Source organism: Pleuronectes platessa, chromosome 1, assembly GCF_947347685.1.
Source record: "Pleuronectes platessa chromosome 1, fPlePla1.1, whole genome shotgun sequence".
In the NCBI taxonomy this organism is placed as follows: Eukaryota; Metazoa; Chordata; class Actinopteri; order Pleuronectiformes; family Pleuronectidae; genus Pleuronectes; species Pleuronectes platessa.
Window position 1 is genome coordinate 19,173,345 of NC_070626.1, and position 25,454 is coordinate 19,198,798.

Consider the following 25,454-nt stretch of genomic DNA (forward strand, 5'->3'; position numbering starts at 1 on the left):
TAGTCTTCTGACTGCACGTCATTAGCAAACTGCTTTTTGCACAATCCTTTATTTGAACAATAAACAAAATCGAATGCTGGAGGCTTAAAATTAAAGACAGAAGAGATTGTTTTTAGGTCAATATACCAACAATTTCGCAGCAGACAATATAGTGTTAGGAGCACATACTGAAAGGAGACATTTGTTGAAGCGTTTCACCAGCACATTTCCTGACCAGCTGCGAGAGAGGGGCTGGGATTTGACTGTACAACAAAAAGCTCATGGTTTCCATTTCTAAATCTCAACTTCCACACATTCTTTAAAAAAAAAAAAAAAAAGGGGGGGGAGAGAGACAGAAAAGTCGCAAATCAACAATTTGTTCAGAAATTACCACAAAGCCAACAGCACAACCGAATGGTCATTTTAAGTTCTACGATGTACGGGCTGCCGAAGCAGCGTGCAGTTTCCTGTATGAAATGAGCTGTGGTCTGTGACGAGGTGATATGGCAAAACGGCATCAGATGGAGAAGGCAAAAGAAACGTTTGAATGTGGATCGAGGGAAGGCGTTTGGTTTTCCTTCGGTTTAGCTGGAAACTGGTATTTGTTTTTATACCACAGAAAGTCAATATGCATCACAATGTTATATCACACGTTGAAAAAAATCTGTATTTTGAAATTCATTTCTTAAATTCATTTTAAAAACAAAGAATGAACTTTTCACTATTACCAAACAAGGGACATTTTAAATAAACTTAAATGTGCTGCTCTTGAATACAGGAAACACTTGCACATTATTCTCCGGGATCTGAAGCCTTTACAGGTAGCATCACCACGTCCTCACCTGTGTACCCTGATGGACAGATTTACGTGTGTGTGAGAAAGTGATGTCTGTAAACGTTGAGGAATTGTTTTTAGATAAGTCAAAGAAGTGTAAATAAAAATCATGAAGAAATGTTGGAGCTGACCTTTTTGCAAAGTGTTAATACTGAGATTGTGGCACTGGTGGTTAGAATGAAATGGGTCTAAAACAAAAACTAAAAGAAAAATATGAAGAGAAAGACAAAATGGAAATAAATATCAAGCAAAGAACTATCAATTTTATTCATTGTTGTGCTTTAGCCTGTGTAATTTCTTTTCAAACACCAATTCAAATGCAAGCATATTTTTCTGTAGGGAGCGAGAGCAAGGGGACATCCAATAAATGATCAATGACAAAAAAAAAAAATGAAAATATGACAGCTTTAAGTAACTCAAACAAAATAAAAATCATTGTTATCAATGAAAGATCGTAAAATCATTATCTTCAACAAAAGCAAACACTATTTCCTTTTGAGCGGATGTCGGGGGGGGGTCTTTATGCAGAGCGCGGCACAGGTGTAGTCTCGTTTCCCCTCAACGCTCAGTTTCCCTCAACTGGGAGGAAACGCTGAGACACAAAAGAGTCAAATACCGGAGGTGTGGGGTTCATTCCCCGAACTCGTCAAAGAGGCTAGATTTGCTGTTGCTGCCTGATTTTGGGTGTGACTCGTACACTAAGTGGAATAAAAATAAAAAAAATGAAAGAAAATATCACACGTTGAACCGAAGGCAGCCCCCCACTTTCTGCTGAGTTGGGGATCAGAGGGGAGATGTGGCTCAGAACTACACTGATAAGCCACCTTTACACAGGTGGAACCTTTAGACGAGACAAAAGAAAAAATAATGGATAAAGAAAGAAATGTACAAAGTAAACAAGGGCGGGTTTTGCAGTGGAATCTGTCTTGATTGCTTGCCATCTCTCCAGTGCAGGAACTGAGTGTAAAAACGAGAGCAGTCGTTGAGGACGCAAACAAGTTTTCACTCAGCTAGATTTCATATTTTCAGTTTTTTTTTTTTAATACATTTTAGTCTAAATATTTGCAAAATATGCATTTGCCTGTCATTTCATAATCAATCAGTTTATACTTTGTGCACAGAAGCTTATTTGTTATTAAATTCTAAAGCGCATTAATCTTTTTTTTTTTAGATAAGTCTTTCTAAACCTAAACCCAGATGCCATAACAAGGGTCTCTCAAACAAGGACGCTTTTCATCACACATTTTGTGTACCACTCGTCTTTTTCTTTCCTGTTTCTGATGGCTCGAGTACCTGGATTTAAAAGCATCGTAAAAGTGAGGAAATGGAGGACTTGTTGGTGGCAGCGAAGACGACAATCTGGCCTTGGAAAGAGACGCGTGATAATGCTGGTGCCGGGCCTTTTCAATGCATGAGGGCAAAATTCAAACAGGCAAATTCTTTAGGCCAACAGTTCTCCTTTACTAAAAGGCAAACACTGATGTTTCAGGGTCATTTCCTTAAAAAAAAAAGAAAAAAGAAAAGGTAATTCAAACAAGAGAAATTACCCCAGCAGTCCACTTGGTAGATAGTTCTTCCTGTGTGAGTGAGTCCACTGTTTGCTATCTGAGCCAAGCTGCGGGCTCGGTCAGGTGAGTCTCGGCTCATCACCTGTGACCTCAGCCCCGCCTGTCTATTCAACAGTCCTTTGTTGCTGCGTTAGAAGTAAATCAAAAAATGAAAAAAGAAAAAGAAAAAAACAGCAGTGGTGCACAGAGAAGAGAGCGCAGTCACAGGGAAATCTTTGTGAATGCAGCTTGTTTCTCTTCTTCCGAAAAGAAAAAGGAGACGAGGAAAAGGGTGTTGGAAAAGCTGGTTCTCAGGAAAGCAGGGAACAGGAGGGAAGAGGAGGAAAATCTTGCACGAGAACAAGTTGGGCAGTGTTCCTGTTCATCGGTTTGGTGTGCGTGTCCATGTGTAGATGTACTGTCAACGAGTGCATTTTGAGCTTGTATGTGTGTGTGTGTGTCAATACATTGGGGTATTCTTGCGTGTGTGTGTGTATGTGCGTGCGTGTGTTGGGGGTAGGTGTGTGTGTCTACAGCAGGTCGACGCGGCGGTAGTACAGCAGGTAGGCGGTGCGCTCAGAGGTCTGCTTCACCACCTGGTACTGGTTGATGACCTTCACCGTCTGGTCGTCAATGCGCAGCCAGCCGTTGAGACCGATGTGGAAGACATCCGTGGTGTAATGACCGCCTGTCGCACTGTTCCCATGGTGATAGACAACTGGATGAGTAGAGAGAGAGAGGAGGAGGAGATTAATGTGGAATGTTTTTCTCAGTACTTTAGTTATTACTCATTCATTACTTTAAATTTGTTTCCTGAAGTTTTGCATCTAATGTAAATGTACTAAGATAACAGACACTAAAACTTAAATTGAACCAGAGTTATTCCAAAATCCCTTTTATATGATCTCAGAGTATTTCCTGGTGTCAAATGAAAGAATGTGCTAAAGATTTAAGACAGATGGATACGGACACTCTTACTGTGAACTTCTCAGCACCATTATCTTATTGGATCAAGGAACAGATGAGAAATTTTGCAACGAGACTTAAAAACATTAATAGCAAAACACAAGCACACCTGCAAAGAGCCGGTAAGTTCTTTGGCCTTTCACGACTTTGCTCCGGACTCCAGAGGACAAGAGATCTGAAAAGGAAAAACACATTTATGAGACCAAGACCATCTAATCCTTGTATTAAATTATAATTAAATACAGAATGGGTTGCATCATGTTTTTGCTGCACAACAAGTCAGTCTTCAGTGAATTCTGCCTTCATACTGATGCAGGTTACAACCACAGATTTCCCAATCATCAGTAGAACATAATCTGAGTTTGTAGAATTAAAAAAATTGATTTAATCAAATGAGACAGTACCAGCACATTTAAATGGTACATGTTGAATAACTGCAGCTGCAGTTTAATTATGATGCTATTCTTCTGTTTTATCAATCAGCGTAAAATGTATAGACTGTTACCTTTTCATGTGCATACTCATTGATTTAGATATTTACAGGTAAACTTAAGAATCCTCTTGATGCATGTTCTCCAAACTTTTTTAAGTCTACAGTCCTGACGATTGGAAACAATACTACATGTGTCTTAAATGCAATAGTGTTATCACGACTTATGAACAATATATAAATAAAGTGGGCTTTCATTCAGATTGTGGGTCCGTACCTTTGCTGATTTCCAGGTCAACGGGGTAATCAATGTTCTTGATGAGTTTCTGGCAGCCTCCAGTCTTTTCAAAAACAAATCTTTTCAGATGGAGAACCAGCACAGGGGGCAGTTCTTCCAGGGTCACCCTTCGGCTGATCTCAATCTGGAAATGAGGACAGAGAGATAGACAAGTTTATTTGAAACTCTAGCTTTAACAAAAGCCTAATAAAGTTCTACTCAACAACACAGAAAAGACCAAAACAAGTAAGGAAGACGAGGTAACATTTTGTTTTGTATTACGAGAGCAGCTCGCTGAACCTTCCAAAGAAGAGACACGTGAATCACTATGTTCTCTGGCTTTTTATGAGGACAACGGACAAGTGTCAGGCTCTGGACCAAACTTAAGTGTTTCTAAATATGCTAAAGATGAGAACGATACAATAATGTCCCCAAAACACACACTTCAAAGATGTCCATTACACAGCTGTAGAGCAGATGTTGCATGCACAAGTTGGTTCCAGCTTCATGTTCACTGTCTGTACGGTTTCCAGTCATGTATTTTCCACAGTGGTTAAATCTTGTGCTCTCAGACCAAAGCCAACATTTAACAAAAGTGAAGGTAATTAAATGAATACAAGGGGCCAACATTATTCCTCATTTGTATCTTCAACTGTCAGAACACAGGCCAAGCAACAAAACATTTCAACTAAAACAAAACATCACAAAGACCTTTGAGTGCTCTGAACTTATCCCGCAAATAAAGTAAAAAACAACAAGAACACAAAAACAGCCAATATATTTTATGCTACAAAATGTATCAATAAGTAGTTTTGTCTTTTTGCCTACCTCCTGCTTGGTTTTAGTAGTGTAGCCCTGGACCGACTCCCTTGCCACCAAGGTTTCTAGAGCCTCCTGGACAGTGCGGATCTTCTCTGACTGGATGTCCAGCTGCAGTGTAAAGAAAGGCTGCAGAGTAGCCGACTCTTTAGAGTTCTGTTGATAGACCACAGATCTGACAAAGAAACAAAACGCACAGTTAGAAATCCTGAGGAAATACAAGTTAGACATCTAGGAACTGTAGGGCCATCTTCAACTGAGGCAGGTTCATGTTTAAAAATGTCAATATTGGAGTCAATGAGAAATTCCAAAACAATTTTATTTTTTACAAATTTCTTTGCATCAACTATGTGATCCAAACAGCTCCTGATGAATTAATATGACCAGTGAAAGACATTTTCAGGAAAAAAACTATAAGAAATAAGTTTCAAATTATTGCACTGATTCCTTGAGACAAAGCAATTACTCTGACGAGTGCCCAAAGAAGTCCACAGGTTACGCCAAACTCAGTGGGTGTACAGACTACCCTCTGTAAACACACACTCCTATATTCCATTCTCTCGGGTCACAACCGTTTCTAAAAAAATAATTCTTGAAGACACTGTGCAACCAGTGTAGAGGAGGACTGTGCCAAGCCAGAACCACAGAGCATATTATTTAAGCAAGCTACACCCGCACAGGTTCTTAACTTTCCAATTTGTCTGAAAGCTAAGACCTTTGTTTGTGGATGGGTGCCCCATGTCTTGCTTTCCAGACTTCTGACCACAACAGACCCACAGTGGCTGTTATTTTGCAGGACTCTGGTGTTTGGTGGACAAAAGTGGGACATGGTGGCAGACTGATACTCGATGACCAAGAACAGGGGTCAAAATCTTATAGTCAGAACCCTTATAGAACCAGAAATGTTCCTTTGAGGAGAACATCACTTTTTTTCCAAGGGAGACATGGCAAAGACAGCAGAACACATAAACACTCAAAGTTACAAACAGAAAAACAAAAAGACAAAGAAAAAAAATCCAGACATGAAGTTCCCATATTTAATCTCTGTAACAAGGCAAGTTAAAAACAATGAATGTAACCCATGCCAGGGTTGCAAGAAAACCAGAGCCATCACGATTCTTTCCCCTAAATACAGTGGTGACCAAAAGTCTAAATCCACTTTTACCGGAGATTTTATTTGAACTTCACATTGGAAAATGTTTGTGAAACACATGTTGCAACAACCTGTCAATGTACCTGATGTGACCACCAAAGATATCAGTGATGGGTGTGCGGACAAAGTCAGCTTGGCGAGTGATGGACGTCTTGTTTCTGGGACCAACTTGCTCCCACTCATCCTCGCTTCCTTCTTCCTCCTTTTCGGCAACATCTACCTCCAGAGGTGCCTGTGACTCAGGCCCGTTGGGTGTTGACGCTTCGGTTGAGAAAAAAAAACATTAAAGATTAATCATATCAAATTACCTACGTATTGAAAACTGGCTTGGAGTAAGTTAATATTTTGTTTTGAGTAAAAAAAAGAAAAAAGGCAACTGAATTAAGTGGGAAATGATACAAGGTTCATTTTAAACTGGCGAACTAATATTTACAGGAATAATCTGCATCATATCCATAAAGTTCCTGTTTACTGTACCGACACAGATGTGGAATTAATCTCTAATATATGGAGATCAATCGTATGAATAGTTTCCTTTAGGTTAAATAACATCTTTAATGGCCTTATCTCAGTTGTGATACAGTTTGGAAAAAAAAACGAGGTAAAAAAAAAAAAATGCTTACTCTCATCCTGAGGCGATATTAGTTTTTTCAATGCCAGCATCTCCTCGTGTAATCCGTTGAGAGTGAAGCCAAGATACTCCTCTGCATCTTCTTGTCGGCCCTGAGAGCAGCGCATTAGGAAATCAGTACCAATTAAAACATGTGTGTGCACATATGAATGTCAATGAGGTCAACAGACAGGGAAGAATGTTTTACAAGTGAGAGAAAATTAGATTGAGTCTCATTAGGTATACAAATGCCAACGTCTCATTCTGAGGATTTGAGTTATTTCATTCATTAAAACTGAATCGGAATTGACTCATGTTACAACCCAAACTTCCTTTCTGCCTTTCAGGTGAGCTGTAAATATCTGAGACGGAATCAAGAACAATTTCTTCGAGTACTGTCTGTTCCAGAGGAAGTGTCCAAACACATCTTGAGTCACTGCTTTGAAGTGAATGAGTAATACATGAAATCCAGAGGCAGCTTTAGTTACCTTCTCAGAGAGACTGGACTTGATGAGTGTGAGGAGCCTGTAAATGTAAGTGGGCTCAAAGGCTGCACCAGGCCGGACGTCTTTCATGATCTTATCACCAACGGCTGAGGACACAAGTTTCACAACATGAAATTAAGAAAGAAAATGCCTGTGTCTTTTTTAAACACCTTCTGTATCACATTTGACAAAAATCTAAAGCCCAACAATTACAGGGCAGAACATTGCAATTTAGGCAAAAATGGGAAGAGGATCTGGGAAAAATGCTATTGAATTAGATCATAATCAAATTTTTTTGTTTTTTATGCATGTCAGTATCTTCCATGAAATGTTAAAAAAAAAATCTGAGTCTTACCTTGCTGTTTGGCTTTAGAGGGCACAGGCATGTTGTTGAACTCATTCACAAGCCTTACACTGTCAGAGACAAGGAAACAATGACTTTTAAGTACAAATCACTTAAACACTTTGAGAGCAGCTTGCAGAGACAGCACTTACAAGTTGTCCATCATGGGAGTGGAGGTACAGGGTCTCTGCGTTTCCGTGTGCAGAGGAATAGACTTCATCAGGTGATACATGGGGGGACATGCAATCAGGGCCTGTAGGGTCTGAGTGTTGAGAGTCAGGGAGAAAAACAGTGCAGCAAAAGTACAACAGACACGTTTTATCTTTCTTATCTGGTACAAATAGATTGATATGTTCCGCTATGTTGAAGTTTGGTAATTTTAATTACTTTATCTTCTCAAAGTAGAGAAGCGAAATCTCAGTCTTCAGTTTTCATTTGGACTGTAACTAATGAATATTTTCATTATCGTGTTATCTGCAGATTATTTTCTTGATTGATCTTTTTGTCAATTAAATACCAGAAAATAGGACTCAATATTTTCTGCAGTCCAAGGGGCTGTCTGATATACTGCGATATAAAACAGAAGCTGGAGATTCCACCATTTTAACTTAAAAAAATGACTGAAATATTTATTCGACCATCAAAAAGTGGACAGTCTATTTCAGCTTTAATTTCCATTAAACGCCACCGAAAACAATTAGTCACTCATAACATTGTTTTAGCTTTCCTTAAAAGAAAAATGCAATTCTAGGATTTTTCCTGGCAGTTAAAATTCACTTCTCGTCAAGTGTCAGCCAAAGAAAAACAACTGCATTTCAAAATAGCACACTATTTTTAAAACGCGTGTCTGGGACCTGACTTCACCTAACTTAACATGTTAAGAGCATTTCATGCAGCCAACAGTGAACCAGAGAAAAGAGTAGACACGGGTCAGAGGGATTCAAAGAAGTAGGTGACAAGTCGGAGTGAAAGGATACAGCATTGATATAGCACCAGTTGCCTCTGTTGATCAGTCCTCTCGGCTGCAAAGACACTGGTTTATGTATCAACTTCACATTCTCAATAAGTTCTGGGGATTAAAAACAAACAAAATGGTCTTTAACACGCAGCCCGGTCACAACTTCCAACATTGTAAAGCCAGGTCAGTAAAACGTTTTGAATGATGTAGTGGTAAATATTACAATATAGATTTTCGTTGCGCAATCATGAATAAATTTCATTTTGAACAAAGACAAGTGTTTCTCCTTCAATCCCTGCCTCTTGTTAAACAAGACGAGAGACAATCTGAGAAAGAGGGAGAAGATGCTGTACCACGCCTAGGAAGGGAGACTGTCATTTAAAACACAGCTCCCATGGTAACGTGGACATTTACACAATCGCTATTTAAGACAGAAAACAGAAAATATAAAGCTTTAACTACATGTACAATTACATACATATTAGTCAATACAAACAGATTAGCACATTCAATCCCCCTGTACCCCCAGTACTTACACAGAACCTAAAACTATTGCTTTACAAAAAGACGAAGTATTATCAGAACAGGCCAATCAGTTGTGGGTGATTACTAAAATCACTTTATGCTGGAGCAACCAGTTTTAATGTATGTAGTTTTGTTTATTATGACCCGCCTTTCCGGCCAGTTATTTACCGTTTGTTTCACATAACATTTCCTAGTGTATCAGTTAAACGAGAAAGAATAAAGAAGTATCGAGTATTTATAGTACGAACTACTAATTGGTAATACTGAATGAAAGATCTCTTTCAGGAATAAGACGTGACATATAGACTAAAGACTGTACTGAAAGATGCATGTTGAATCACAGAACTGTGGGATCTGAAAGTGGCTCTTTGCAAACAATCATTTACTTTGTAATTTTAGACCTGTGTTCAGTACATGACTATATATTTGCCTGTGGTCTCCATTTGGAACTTTTTACACCTGTGACCATTTCTAACCATTTAAGGCACTCGTGCGGTGCATGGCTTTAATGAACAAGAACGCTTTTCACATTTCAATCAATTAATCAGTTAAAGACTTCATCAGCTGGTTTGTAGCTGCGTTTGAACAGGTCTCTTTTTGCCTTCCTGCAATATATAGTGCTGATTACGATGTATAGTGTTGATCTGCAAAATGCTCCCCCATAGAAAATATTAATTCTGTAGGATCAGTATGACCCAGTAGTGCTTTTCAGCGGTGCTGGTGGTTTTAAGGGAAACACCGGGACTGATGCATTTCAAGATAAATAAATGTCTACATTTAAAAATACAGCCATGAGCTTTTTGGGATTCATAAGTATGCATAAGCAAAATGTTCCTCTTAATGGAAGGAACATAAAAATGAACAATGTGGATCTCTAGTTACGCCTGATAAGTGCTGGGTAGTCGAAAATGAACAGATTTGACTGAAAGGTTTTGGATTCAAAGTGGAACTCAGACCAAAGTGTTTGGGTAGACAGAAAACAATGAGGTCTCTGGTAAGTTCCCAACAACTCAAGCATGTTCATACATGCAGCATTATCAGGTTTATCTAAACAAAGAAATCTAAAACACTGCACACACTTCTTTAAGAGACAAGAAAAAGCAGTTCACAATGAGTTGGGACAGCAAAATACTTGCATCTTGTATCTATTAAATAATGATCCTCAACGTGATCTCAAGTCAGACTTAACTGTGCTTGTAACTGATCCCTCCACATACAAGGCCAATCCACAATGGTTTGGCCTCAGTTTATATTCTAACCCAACGTAATCAATGAGATGTTTCAAGAAATCATTTTTCCCTCTTTTGCCTGACGTGATAGTTTCACTTAAGAAAACATTGAAACTGTCTTCATCAGCAAATATATTGGTCAGGGTTTTGTTTGATTCAGGTTATCATATCCCTACGAATCAATAACAGGTTATATGCAACGTATTATTTCACCCTTTAAACATCTGAATCCCTAATTCTATTTACATGAAGGGAAAGGTCTATCCGTGGATGTAAATTTTTTATGGGAATCTAAGCAGGAGCTTGACTTATGGCACTCATACCTTCTTAACCATATCTTGAAATATAAATTATATACTTGCACATAACATATCGTAAGTCTCTTTCTAAACATCACACAGGGACAAGTGTACGTTCTCAAAGATCCCTCGAACAAAAATAGTCCAAAAACCACCCACCTGTCCTTAAGCTCTCGGAGTAGCACATTCTGTCCTCATAACGTATTCTCTTACTACTTATACTGGTGTTGGGTTGTGAGATAAATGAATAACACAACTGTGACTAATGACTTACTATCCAACAGCTATTCTGGATGTAATACCACCATCTAGTGTTCGTTTTTTTGAATTTCTTGAACATAAAACATGTCTGTATTTATAAATTATATTCTACGTGTAATAAGGTGTTAGAGCAATTTAAGCTGCTTAATTCAATTAAATACAGGATATAAGGTAATCAGTAGCAGAATATGAAGTTTGGGCACTTACTACTTCAAACATCAAATGTTTAAAAACTTATACTCAGGAAAACAAGGATTAGGAACAGTGCAGTTGACTCAATACTGCCACTAAGTGGACTAGAAGGGAATTTAGCAGCAATGCACATCTCTCCTTTAAGCTAGAACATAAAAACTATGTGATGGTTTGTTTCTCAACATGAAATTAAAATCTATATTTAATACCTGCAAGTTTAGGGGCCATGGGATCCTCTGATACATGGACAGGGCCAGCTTTGATGTCCCCAACTTTCTCGGGCTCCTCTTGTGTAGCAAGTGTGGGAGACACAACCTCCACAACATTCTTTACCTCCACAAAGGCCTGAGGGCCACCAGGCAGAGGCTTAGAGTTGTGGAAGAGGCTAGCCCAGGACTTGGGAGGGTTGGCAGTGGGTGCAGCTGGAATCACAGGCGACTGGGCCTTGTCTGTCACTACCGGCTGTGCAGCAGAGTCTGGGGAGATCTGCAGAGTCTGCTCCCCACTCTCAGAGTCTTCTTTATGTCCATCTGCAGTGATGGGAGTTTCACTTTCTGCTAGCCCATTGGCCACCCCACTCTCTGCTACCTCACTTTCCTCCAGTTCAGTAGTCGTATTGGAAGTGGCGACAGAGGGGGTGGCCACAGCAGTTGAAGCAGGAAGAGGTGATTTGGAGCAGGGGCTGTGTGGAGTATCTGAAAGTTCAGGGCTCTGTGGAGCCAAATGATCTGGCTGCTGATCTGCAGTCCTCGGCCCTTCTGTCATCCCTCTGCTTTGAGATGAGGATGAACAGGAGGAAGTTGCATTGCCATCTGATAAAGAGGCAGCTCCACTTGTTAAGTCCAAAGAAGAGTCATCAGGGCTATCACAAGTCCTCTGATTGGCAGTGGATGAGGGGGAAAACTTGGATGCAGCCACAGCAGCTGCTGCCATGGAGACAGGTCCAGGGGTGGAAAGTTCAGCCCCTAAGAATGCCTTACCGTCCACATCCTCAGCACTGTGGTGCCCACTGAGTGCATGTCCGTTTACCAGTGCTGTCATAGGCGTCCCCTCTCCTGTATTGCTGATGTTGCCAGTTAATGGGTCCAGGTAATTGTAGTACCCCGGCGGTCGCTTTTTCTTTTTCTTCTTCTCTCGCTGTCCCAGGCTGCCAGAGAGTCCGTCCATGTCCTGGCAGGCCTGATTGTCCATGGCCGAGACCTCAGAGTCAAGGCCATCCAACGAGTTGAAGTCGGTTTCGTCGGGAATGTCTGCCTCCGGAGAAGCTGTCTGTTGGGCTTTCTGGGCCGACTGGCAGCCCAGGATGAACTCTGGAGCCTGGGGATTGAGTGTGCTCGAAACCTTGAATAAAGGATCGTTCACCCCAATAGGCTTGGAATCCATCACCTCATCAACGCCAAACTCAATGCGCTGATAGTCTTCTGCTGCAGATGAAATTTCAAAATTAAAATCAAAGTTTTGCCTCTAAATACAGCACATCAATCATACTTCAATCAAAAACACTGTTCGTAACTGAAGCTGGAGAGTTTGGATTGAATTGTTATTTTTGAACAAATAATCCATCACTCAACAAGAATCTTAGGAGCTTGCAGTTATAGCAGTAAAAACTAAAGTGGGGGGGATTCAACATTAGTATTTCCAATTCAGCACAGGGTCGAGGTAGTTAAGAAAAGAAATTGTTTGACCTGCCTTTATAAGGAAATAGTATTTGCCTAACGAGTAGCAGCCAGCTATTAAATGACCAGACTTGAAAGATGCGTTAAATGTGGACCTGGACTTTATTTGTTGTAACTGCTCTGATTTTATCAACATTTTGTGAAAACAATGTTAATGTGATGCAATACCAGAGGAGAATTATAATAAAATTATAATATGGACGATTCCGTTTCTGTTATTAACAGCACATTTGATCATCTTTACCTCTAAAATCTATCCTAAGAAACAATGCAAAATGAACCTGTGCACAATCAGTGGAATTGTATGCTCTTAATTTTTTATAGTTGTATTTTGCAATGAAATTAATTTAGGCTGAAAGTAATTCATAAATATCTTAATTTTAGAGTAAGGATGCTCCAATTGATCAGCCCCTGTTTGGTATCTGACGATATTTCCTCTTATTAATTTGATTGTTGATCTCTATAAACGCAGATCAGGAAGCATAACAAACAGCTGTCACTCGAAGTGCAACTCTCAGAGGTGATTTCGCAATAGCACCAGACTCCCTTTAAAATCGTGTACTTTTGGAGTTGTTGAGAGAAGAGAAACTTTATTAACTTTGTGAAACATGGTCTATGACTTATTCTTTATTATTTGAGCGTTCTTGGAAATTTGGCAAATGTTATACCTTTAAAAAACATTTGCATGGGTTTGTCCCAGTGCGGGATGCGTTTATTTGCATATAGAGCAGGGGAATCTATCATGAGTGGTCTGTCTGATCGGGTTGTTAACCGCCTCTACTGCAGTTCGCTGAGTGCGACTCCCGGGTGAGAGCCTGTCATAGCCTGGCAGGACACAACTGTGACTGCGGTGCGAACAGGACTCACATTTTCTTTCTCTGGTATTAATACCTTTCTCTGTCATCTATCTGGGATGTGAAAACATCAGATTTCCACACAGTCAGAGAAAGTGTGTGTCCTGCTCATACAGTTCTGAAATAGAATCCAAGAGTTTCACTCCTGCAGGTGAAACATGCGACACTGACACAGGTTTAATGTGGCACTGAATTGAAAAAAATATATATAAAACACTAAAAACTTGACAGTGATAATGGACATTTACTGACAATGTAAGAATTCTGAGTAGGATTCAGCCCTGTAGTGTTTATTTGCATATAGAGTGGGAAGAGATATCAGATCATAACTGGTCTCTTAGATCACCCAATATGCATGTTAATGAGGCGCAAACAGGGCCATAGACCCTGTGATCGGTATTGTCTGATACTACTTTTAACGATCAGTGATCATCCGCCTCAAAAAACCTGATTGGAACACCATTATTTTAGAGGCATGCTAAAAGGGACTTGTCTGAATAGTCTTCTTTCAGTGATGCAGATAACTCTGTATAATTTCTTAACCTTGTTTCAGCTACACACAAAAACAAATCAATTTTAATTAATTTGTTACGGTTTGTTGTGTAGCAGCTTAAATAGAAATAACTGTGCAGTGAGAGATGCAAAGTGAAAAGGTGAAAATCATGAAACATTAGTAGGAGCAAATCAGAAAAATCAACCAAGTCTTTCATTATGACACAGGTCACCAAACTGTAAACCCTGATGTTCAGCAGGAGTTAAGAAGGTATGAAAACAGCAGTTACTTCCTCTACTGTGATTAGAAGATCTTCTGTTAGTATTATTGGAATCACACTTCATGACTGCAAAATGCATTTGCAGTAAAAATCATTACAATTTAAGGATAAATACAAACATGTTAGCAATCACATAAAACCATCACTGTACCTAGCAATTTGATTGTTAAATGATATTGAACTTCATTCAGATTTAATTCAACCCTTCAGTGGTGAAAATGCATTGTATGCAAGAGAAGATAAGATACTTAACAGTATCTTGAGCATGCAAAGCTCTACAGATTTTACCAACAGGCAAGAGAAAGAATACAGGCGCAAGATTTAGAAAAAGCCACCAGTTTTGGAAACCTGGATTTTGAGTTTTACAGCAAACGTACAAAAGCTAGTCAAACCACAGGGTGTCGGACTCCTCAACTCACCGCAAACCTGCAGTCCCATAGACTCCATAATATAAGGTACAGCAGGAGTGCAGTAACTTCCTAAATAATCAATACAAATCAAGGTAAGGCAAATATCATGTGCAAACGAGAACCATTTCAAATAGAGGTGCCTGCTATTACATTTTTCATATGGTGGCTCAAAATCTTAAGAATAAATATGGTGCAGAAACGTATTCTTTTCAATCATTAAGTTATTACTCAAGATCTACCAAGATCTGTAATATGTTATACAACGGTCTCTATAAATATATGGTAATATAATCAAATGAAAAGCATTGCTCTGCCAGGTAATCGGGTCAGATCAGCCTGGGCTTCAAGCTTACAACTTAAAGACCTACAGTGATATAAACTAAGAGCATGGTATAATAGTCAACTCCTGACAGCCGGCAGGGAATTTTGATGAATAGAAATATAAAAACACAATCTACTAATGTAGTGTAAATGGAGTGTACATACCAGAAGTCTGACTGACGCACTGGATTTTGTCATTGAATGGAGGAAGCTGAGAAAAAGAATTACAAATTAGGAGAGAGAAAAAAATAAAAATATAATTAGAAATTCAACTAGTATAAGAATTACCAGAACTTTTTATAGAAAAATATATAAATAAAAGCCACCCTCATTTGACCAATATTTGAGGGCAGAGTATAATTGTTTTATCTATCTGATTTCTGTGAGATTTATTGGATCCCTCAGTCTGAAGGTTTCAAACATATTTAACAGGAAGTCGTTGTGGTGCACCCGACGGTCAACTCTGAATTTAAAAATGTCACACTGCCCTTCTGAATTATAAGAGTGGTATCAGTGCGTGACAAAGACCTAGCAATAATACAAATGGGGTATTTTACTATTTTTTACAGCAGAGTGTAACATATCTTTCTGGGTACAAGTTACTTTAATGGTCTATTAAAACAAATGACTAGGCTCCATTTTCTTACCTCAACATAACATCGTGGTGTCACAAAAAACTGATTGATCTCGTCAGGGCTGAACTCCCCGAAGATGTACTGTGGGAAGAAATCAATGCAACAGTTAGTAATCAAAATCTGGCCATGATGCAAAATTCTAAAATAATCCTAAATTACCCAATATCACATTAATATAAAACTTATTAAGCTAAATGTATATACAAGTCACGCACCCAGTTCAGACCTAGCATTGAACACACCACAGTATTGATAACAGATTAAGATCCAATGGCTCATTTTGTCCACAGTAAGTACATCTGTTTGAATAGGTTCTTGGCCACATTGAAGCAAAGCCTACTCAATTTCGATTCTCTGGTCTACTACAGTTTCCTACAGAAGCCAAACATTTTTACACTTTCACGTACATATGCATTTGTGACCATCACCACTATATCAACACTCACCAACACATACTAATTTGTCTTTTCTTTCAAATTAGTATAATAGTCTTATTTCGAGCTTTGTTCAACACTGATTCAGTAACTTAAGGGGTCAGCCGCTCTGTCAAGACAGCCATGGTAGGATGTACAAAGGTAACGCACAACATGAAACGATGAGTCATGCAGCGTAAGACATGAACCATGAACACAACAGCTCAGATTTGATTCCTTGACTGTTTTCTCTTAAGTGAGGTGGGTTTTAGAGTCGAACAAAACAAAACACAAACCTCATATTCAAAACAAGCTAAAGCAGGTGTTTGTATTGTTTTAATTTCACACACCTTTTTGAAGAAAGGAAAAAACCAACAGAGCAGAGACATTTGACGTGATTTTTAAACTCTACATGGATCCAGACAGAACCTATGCTAACTTCACCCTCCTTATGTCAACTGGAAATATGGATCAGTAAATAGTTAATATTTAAATGATGAATCAACTATTTAAGGTAACCGCATATGTGGCTGTTTGCTTACACATTAAACACCAATACATTTCTCAAAGATGCATGATACAAAAATAAGAAAAGGGGAACCAACTAGGTTGGTCTTAAAATTTCCATTTTTTCGTCATTTTAAAGTTCAGAATTTTAATTTGGTGGGCTACTAGAAAATGTTAACAGGTTGTAATGTCTAAAAAATAGTATTTGTCTCACACCATACATTGCTCTGACTGGTCCGTTGGCTGCTCGGATACGGAAACTATACGCCCATTACCCAGAGGCATCCTGAGCAGGTTTAACACCTGCTGTAGAAATGGTAATTTCAGTCTCTTTCTATTATACCATTCCAAGCCAAACTCAGTGAGAGGGAGCAATCGATTTTGCTTGGTGATGTGGATGCTTTTAAGAAAAATAAATACAGCTAGAGTTTGCTATTCCAAAGAAGGATCTGCTAAAAATCAAGGAAGCCTCGTGGAAGAGATCAAGGAATCTGGAAATGGTCACATAGTCCTTTCAAAGACTTTGGATATTAATCAGTAGCCACAAGTATGGTGTCAAAGGGAAATGCAGCCAACAACATGACTCCAACAGTGCAGCACAATGGAGGGAGCATCATGGTTTGCAGCAGCTTTTACTCCTCTGGCGCTGAACAATATTATCAATGGGAAGATAAATTCCCAACTGTATCTGGGCCTGAACAATATTATCATGGGGAATATAAATTCCCCAGTTTAACACAGTATCTTACAAAATAATGTCAGGGTGGCATCTCGCCAGCAGAGGTTGGGTGTTGCAGCAGGACAATTATGCTAAACAAGGAAGTAAATCTGCAGAAATTCTGAGGAGTGACCTCAAGACAGCGGTCATAGGAATATGTCGCAATTTAAGTTTTACAAAGAGAAATGGTGCTAACTTTCTCCTGATCTGCAGCTAATGGAAGCACTTGTTAAGAGGTTACTTCTGCCAGAAAAGCGATTTTCAGAAGGGGTCACACTGTCTTCCCACTGATTTTTTCAAAATTACACAACTTGCCATGAGAATGACCAGTGAACTGAACTGACCTCACACCTCAGGAACCATGATTCCTGAGGTGTGAGGTCAGTTCAGTATTTTCAATTCAGCATTTTTACTTCATAAAAGTGTTTCAATTCAAACTGAAATATTACTTGGCCACAGCAGTGAGTCACTTCTAGTTCAAAAACTGATTGGAAAGATACATAGATAGGATGAACTCAAATGCTAATCATGAGCAAATCAACCCTCAGCTGCGGCTTCTCATTTTTAGTCGGTTCCAAGTCGCTGCTGCTGGCGAACAAATGTTACGGTTTGTCATCTGCTGTCACTAATTAAACTTGGCTCCTGTTTGTGTTCTCGCTGAGAAGTTTCATCAGATATTGTTTGTGAGACAAGAACCATTGAACTATAACATTAATGTAAAACCACGGGTGAACCGATTCTTCAGTTCCAACTAATTTAGAGTTACACATCTATTTTTGGGATGAGTCATGGGGCTATCGGTGTGGGAATTCATCTAAATGATATTTTCATAACTTATTAATTCAAAAATATAAAATGTATAATTTTGGACCATAATCTTGAGTATTTGGCTCAAGAAACTCTTAAAAATGTACTTCTCCCCCGCAGGGTAATTTCAATGTGTCAATGTTTAATTAACCTCAGAGTATCAGATAGGGCCAAGTATCAGCAGTAGTAGTGTTAGTAAATAGTAAACAGACTTTGGTTTGCATTAGGAGCTAAAAACTTGATCAGGACTAGGGATGGGCATAATTAATCGACGATCGATTAATTGATCATTAAGAATTTCGTCGATGAAATAATTTTTTCATCGAAAAATTCGCTAATTACACATTTGACCACGGGGGGCAGTGTTTGAAAAAAACGCCACAGTCCTACTCAGTTACCTGCGAGTCGCTGCGAGTTACCGTGTAGTTCCATTTCCAAAGTAAACATGAAGAGGTCACGGCGAAGTGTAGCATGGGACCATTTTGAGTTAAAAATGACTTGGTTCACTGCCAATACTGCGAAGCTATCCCAGAGACTGGAGGAGACAAGGAGCCTGCGTTGTCTGATACGGACGAGGGGAGTGCAAACACCGGAGCCGCGGCCAGGCTAGCCAAGTTAGCACGGAGCTACCTGTGTATCACGGCGACGTCAGTCCCCTCAAAGCGGGTTTTTTCGGCGGCTGGACTGACGGTCACCAGGCTGCGTTCGCGTCTGACCCCAGAGCAGTTTAACATGCTCATCTTTCTCAACACAAATCCGTAGGCTGGTGCTGAAGTTGTATGTGAGTTACTGGTTATTTTTATAAAGCTTTCTCGACTCGGTACCTTGTTTGATAGTTTTGAGTTACATTTGGGTAAATCTGTCAGACCTAAGTATTATATATTTGTTGTTGTTGTTTAAAATTGTTTTTTTATGTTATTATTATTTTATTTTGGAGGGGAAAAAAACAAGGGTCAGTTGTGTTTAGTAGCACGGGCTTCTAGCTGTCGGCTCTGCTGCTTAAGATTACGGCAGCGCATATTTTGTTCATCTTGTAATAAAGATCTCAATGAGGAAACGCGCTTTTTTTTCTTCACTGCATTTTTATTGTAGCTTATAAATAGTGAATTTTTGAACTTGAAAATATTAATGATTAATCGAAAATTCGTCATTAACTCTCCCGACGATCGACGAAGACAATTTAATCGAACACCCATCCCTAATCAGGACATCACTAATAAATACAGTTTGAGGCAGAAGTGACCTACAGCCCGGAAGGAATATTAACATGTGGCTAAAAATAAAAAAACATTTGATTAAATTGTTGGCTCAGGCACACCTCAGGCTTTTCCCCCACACTGCGCATTAGAATGTCGAGTTAAGTGCTCGTACCGATTGGGTTAACTGTCAATGTACACACGTCAATTACCACTCAGTTGTCTGTGTGTCAAACCCTAATTACCAGAGTGCAAACAAGCCAATAACGGCCACTGACTGTATAATTAATAGCAGTCTGGGAAGAATTGCACAATGTGCTACACACATTTAATTAAACAAATGACTCAAATGCAATATCCCTCTACCGTGATTTCTCATTACTCCTAATATTTATGAAGTGGGTATATAATAGCAAATAAACATATCTTATTAATTGTGCAATTGTGCTACACCCCTGTCACATGACCTCTGGAGCTTCAGGGGAACACCACACTGTGCCCCCAAGTGTCCACATGAGCATGGAAAACAAAGCCACCCGAGAAAAGGTGAGATGAACCCACTAGTCATACCGTTAATCCTCTCAGTGCAATAAACAGAGGGACGTGAAAGGGGAGGGCACAGAGAAAAGAAAGTGCAACTCAAGCACATGTAACTCTTTGCAAACGAGGCCCCACGCGAGGGCCCACAGTGCTGAAATGGCACTACAAGCAACAAATAGCCAGCCATAATCCAATGACCTCAGGACTGCTAATACAATCACAACAGAAAGAATGTCTCTTTGATTCTTTCTGCAGGCGTGCCACACGTACCACACTAAGCTTCCCTTGCTGTTTGTTTGGACTGAGGATTACAACAAATTAGCCATCTGTATGATTTCCACACAGTTAAGTGACGACACCCAACACACACAACAGGGAAAGAGGAAGGGCCTAACATAACAGATAGCTTGGCTGCAGTAATATTAGAAATTGGGTTGTAAAACAATGTGATTTTGGAAGTGTGATGACAGTTTTAGAAAATTTTACACTGTATTACAAATAATATTCCTTACACGAAAGAAAAAGGGTTTTTGGTTGAACATGTTAGTTGGCCTGGGCACAGTAGTGGTGGAAGTTTTCACATACGTAAAATGAGTAATACCAGACTGATACATTTACCACTACGAGTTAAAGACCTGAATTTAAAGTATTAAGTCAAAAGCATGATTTTACTGTTGTAGTTGGTTGAGGTGGAGCACTTTAACTTGTTTTTTTCCTATTGTTGTGTATTTTCTCTATCATTGATTGGTTGTTTGGTCTGAAAATACACAGACACTCGGTTATGTCATCTCTGAAAGTGGGGAAAGTATATTTGTTTCTTTATGAGGTCAGATAAGGGCCAGTGTGCCTGTAAGTCAAAGTTAACCAACCAGAGACACAACTGAGATGTATCTGGATCAGTGACTTGGTAATTCATTTTGATAGCACATTTTAAGTCGACTTTAAAATCTAATATGAGTTTGTCAGGGATTATGGTTTTAAGTGTAACAAATACTTTGATCTGCATGGAGGGAGGGCATTTCTTTATTATGAAAGACTGTTTTAATTGTTTCCAACATCTGCAGCTACTTTGCACCGATGGTCCGCTGTGCTGTGTTCAGGGCAACATGGATATTCCGACCTCCTGCCACATAGCGAACATTCAATAGTTTTATCGATAAAAAAATAAAGTCAGACGAAATTCTTATTGATCAATTAATTGATCGTCGATTAATTATGACCATCCCTACTACAGATTCAGTAAATTCACAAGCATATTCTGTTCGTAGAGACTACACAATATATACCTGAGGGGTGTTTCAAAATATGATTAAGTTAAACAGACAACTCTAAAATTATTGTTCACTGGCAGCAATCATTAAATCATTACCATAACTGGGGTTACTGCCAGCACTACTGTGCTCATTCCCTTAAATTGGCATGCAGAGTTATTAATGGAAAACTTGGCTGAGTGTGATAATGCTTCAGCACCACTACAAATAAGGTCCGACCAGCTTTCAATGAATCCCTGGAGCATACCTGGGCCTGCATATTAGAGTTATGAAGTAATAGGTTAACTCAGTGATTAATAAGCGTGACATATATGGAGTATGACAATGGCAGATAGGAATTATTGTCATGTATCTGCTTAAAGACAGGTGCTATCAAACAAAAATAACCAATTCAACAATGTGGCAACCCTATTTATTGATGTCAGTGTTTCCCAAATTATAAATAGGCCACAAAACAACCATCTTAGTTATCAATTATTATGATTTAAAGTTATTCAAACGGGCCTTTTAGCCCATGACGAAGGATGGTATTGGCATGTTCATTTTGCCACCAACTTACTTATATCAATATCAGAATAGAGATTAGTGCTATTATGTTTTAGTGCCAAATTACAGAATGTGTAAAAAACATTTATGCTTTTCCAGAGGTTACAAAGGAGGAGAAAAAAACACTTTTACAATCCTAAATTCAATAGTCCATAATGACAAAGATGGCAACTGTACAACACATGTTCCACCACTCTTCAAAAACAGTCATCTGTCTATCCGTGTAACATAGAAACCCAACTATGCATTGTTCTTTTGTAAGCGCAGAGTTGAGACTTGCGACACTTTAAATTGAAGGTGGGCAGCGGACACAGAGAGATGTCAAATCAACATGGGAGAATATAAAAAAGGGTTGGTTCTTTTAACTTTATAAGTTTTTGATCGGGCCACTTCCTGAGGACGGCCACTCCAACAATGCACCATCTAAATTCTTGGGACATTAGAGCTATATGAAAGGATATTCTACTTCCTGTATCACACTTAAACTGCAGAATAACCCCAAAGCATGAAGACATGGGCACCTGCCCCAATGCCAAAGCACCAGGTCGGAATGCTTTACTGTAAAAGAAAAGAAAGAACAAAAAAAAATAAAAATAAAGAGTATCCTGAGATTTTTCGAATTTTGGCTTCGACTAAGTAAAAAAGTATTGGTTCTCGTGACATCCCAAGTACTTGTGTTGTTGTATAGAAAAGTTGGAAATTTGATCTGTAGGTGAGACCATATAGAGGAGTAAGGTAATTGATTCAGGTATAGCTTTGCTTCTGGTGCATTTTCATTCAGTAAGCATTTGGCCATGACTAAGCAGAAAACTTTGGGCAACTTGAACAACTGTTGGATTTGTTTGTGCATATTAGGTTTTGTAGTATTCCTCAGAATGGTGGTGAATATTACTATCTCACTCAGAATAATGCTTTCAGGAAAAAGAGCACAACAAAAATAAGCTGGATATCATAACAGCATAGTTCATCATCACTACAATGAAAACAGCATATTTGGTTTACACTGAAACTTTTGTTTGACTCCATTTTTGATCAGAGCAGAGTAGATCAGACATTTATCAGTAAGTACGATCTGCCATGGATGTTTCCTGCTTACACCGCATCAATAGAATGTTGAGTCGAATTATATACACAGTTGTTAGGGACTATGCAATAAAGATGTAAATTTAGTGCAAGGTGGGATTTAAAGTTTTGGAAGAGCATATACAAAGGCATAAGTACATAATTGAATGCAATTGTCTGAACTAAACCAATGAGCATAAATGTAACTAGGGAAACTAAGTTTTTTTTGGTTGCTTCGACAACTTTGGCAAATATCCATGTCCATGGTGACATCTGCATCGACGGTGATTAATCACATATTACTGACACTGTTTCAAACAACTGAATTGCAGTTTGTCTATATATTTCTAATTGTAACACAATAGGTTACTATAACTCAGATACTATACTAACAACTATTTCATCTCAAACTGTGGCCCAGCCTTGCCATATAGATGAAAAATAGACAATTTAAACAGACTTGTTTGAAGAAGGAAAGATAACGGATTAGCAGGATAGATTACCATATGTAGATTATTAACATGTTTTTGATGAATTTTTCCTTCGTTAGACAGAAGCTTTATTTGCTGCTGCAGAAACAGTACAGCATTTCCAGAATGACCAGTTTGGCTAAATTCACTCTCAAATAAATGGCATGCCTTCTGCTGCCGGTGTCTTGTTCTGCCTCTGATATTTTGGCTGCTCCACCTGTTTAACAGCTTATCATTAATTTGAGTGTGGTCGTCCAATCGGTCTTAAAGCTACAGTCATAAATGAAACTCCACTTGCTTATATGTTGATAACTCTGAGTAAATAAGTGTGACAGGAACACTTTCATTTAAATATTTGTTTAGACAGTATTTTACACAGAGGGAGAGCTGATAGGAGTTTTTGTTAGACATGAAAAACAGTCGCGAACAGGGACAATCAAACCCAACAGAACAGTTGATAGGGGTCGAAATGTGGTTGCCTGAGGAAATTAGGCAGTTGACAGAGTTCCCCTGTGATGAGCAGTTCTTTCTGTCCTTCATTACATTTGACTAAGTCGAAAATCTACTGTCCACTTATCCTCTGCATATTTATACAGAACAAGACAATAAACCAGCATCATGGTAGTAAGTATTACAACATAAAGTTGGAGCACGTGTTGTTCATTCATTTGTAAGAACAGGAAGTGTGGAAGCATGCACAAGTCTTTTGTCAGGTTCTTACAGTCGTTAGCCACGTTGGCTCAGAAACTGTCAGCCGCGTTTGAATCATGCATTTAAGGGTTGTTTTCATTTTTAATAATGTGGAGATTTGTTTACGTTTCATTCGGTCAACTACCAGAAACCCCGGGCCTGGTGTGTCCCTGCATGCATAGCTAGACTTCAAAATGGGCCTTCCCACATGACAGCTAACTTCCTCCCATATAACACCGAACTGGCTAAGTTACCGGCAGCTTCAGCCTCACAGGTCCCGGGTATGTGACCCCACACCCGCCCAGCAGCGTGCAAGCTCCCCCGCATTTCTGGTAGTTTCCATATGAAAGAAACGTTCGCTATGAACCGAAGGCCTACTGTCGCATTTCTGTTCAGCTAACCAGCTAGCGGGCTGACTGCAATGTGCAGCCACACCACCTGTGCAAAGCTGTTAGCTTGCTAGCGGCTAAAGGACCAGCAGGGAAACGTAGCATCCGAGACACCAGCGGCCTAGAAACTGCAAATAATTAAACGCAAAACACTCCACAAACTCGCCATTACGGCTCCTGAATGCCCAGATAACAAGTGATAATCAGCTGTGAAGATGTGCGCTAGTGGAGGCCTGTCGCAGCCCTGACTGAGCAGGTGGGCCATGCAATACACGCAGCAGTTTTGTGGGTCCTTTTCTCTGGGAAATTACACATGACACTTGTAGCACTTGGCATCGACGAGTCGCAGACTTTGACTCGAGCACAAGTTTCGTGTCTTTCAGCGAAACGGAGCGGTCAAGTCCCGAAAAACTGCAGCAGAAGCTACCCCTAGCCCATTTGAATGGAAGGACCGAGGGCCTGTTAGCTGCCATGCTGCTGCCGTTTCAATGAGGCTTAAGGGGGGCATTAGCAAGCACTTTTCAGTCCTTACGTGTTCAATGACACGAGGAGCGACACGTTACATTTAACAACGCGGCGCTGAAGGATGTGCGACAATAATGTGGCGCTGATTTGTGTGTGAATGTTGAAGAAACCCGCGGCTGCAAGCGGCGCTACACGGTGTGCGGCAGGGGTTGTGTGGCAGGCTAACGTTAGCCAGCTAGCTTAGCTACCTGGTTACTGTGAGAAGCCATGCTCCCGGTGAGGTTCCCTCTGCTCCGCTGACAAGACGAAAACTCCCCCGGGAAGGTGTTGTTGGTTTGCGGTGACAGTCACGAAACGTGTCCTACTTCGACGCCATTGTCATTTTTCCAACGGTGTCCTGCCAGTCGTGAGTCTCGCTCCGTGTACCGCATCAGCACTTCACGCCGCTCGCCTGGCCGTCACCGCCATTTCTGTCTGCCATCTTCCTCGCTTGCTAGCAGAGCCAGCGCGCGGTCGCTTGTAGCAGCAGCGTGAGCCCGACACGAGCCACAAACACTTCCGGTCAGGGTTCGCCCCCGGATTTCACAATAAAGGTCTCTTTCCTCCCCCCCAGAGACTTCCCCTCCTGTTATTTACTGTGGGTCAGAAGTAGTCAAGTATTGAAACTAGAAGAAAGGTTCCCTGTCAGTATTTTACTATTGTTTACTGTTATATAATAATTATATTATTAATCATAAACTAGCTTGCCCATCATAACAGTTAAAATAGTTAGTCATATTCCCCAAAAGCACATTTTATTACGC

At 39.7% G+C, this 25,454-nt stretch overlaps 1 protein-coding gene across 2 annotated transcripts; it reads right to left on the reverse strand.

Moving 5' to 3' along the window:
* Nucleotides 1-25,166, reverse strand: usp10 (ubiquitin specific peptidase 10). 2 transcript variants are annotated; one of them, XM_053419307.1, is made up of 15 exons: nucleotides 24,900-25,166; nucleotides 15,590-15,658; nucleotides 15,108-15,153; nucleotides 14,631-14,690; nucleotides 11,118-12,329; nucleotides 8,422-8,513; nucleotides 7,597-7,706; nucleotides 7,457-7,515; nucleotides 7,105-7,208; nucleotides 6,630-6,729; nucleotides 6,090-6,267; nucleotides 4,863-5,028; nucleotides 4,035-4,179; nucleotides 3,437-3,502; nucleotides 1-3,079 (listed from the first exon to the last, which is right to left on the reverse strand). In XM_053419307.1, exons 1-15 carry the CDS (start codon nucleotides 24,918-24,920, stop codon nucleotides 2,892-2,894), a joined length of 2,616 nt encoding a protein of 871 aa, XP_053275282.1. In that variant the 5' UTR covers nucleotides 24,921-25,166; the 3' UTR covers nucleotides 1-2,891. The 2 variants fall into 2 exon arrangements, with proteins under 2 accessions (XP_053275282.1, XP_053275275.1); XM_053419300.1 differs by having other exon boundaries at nucleotides 11,118-12,332.
* Between the last annotated feature and the right edge of the window lie 288 nt (nucleotides 25,167-25,454).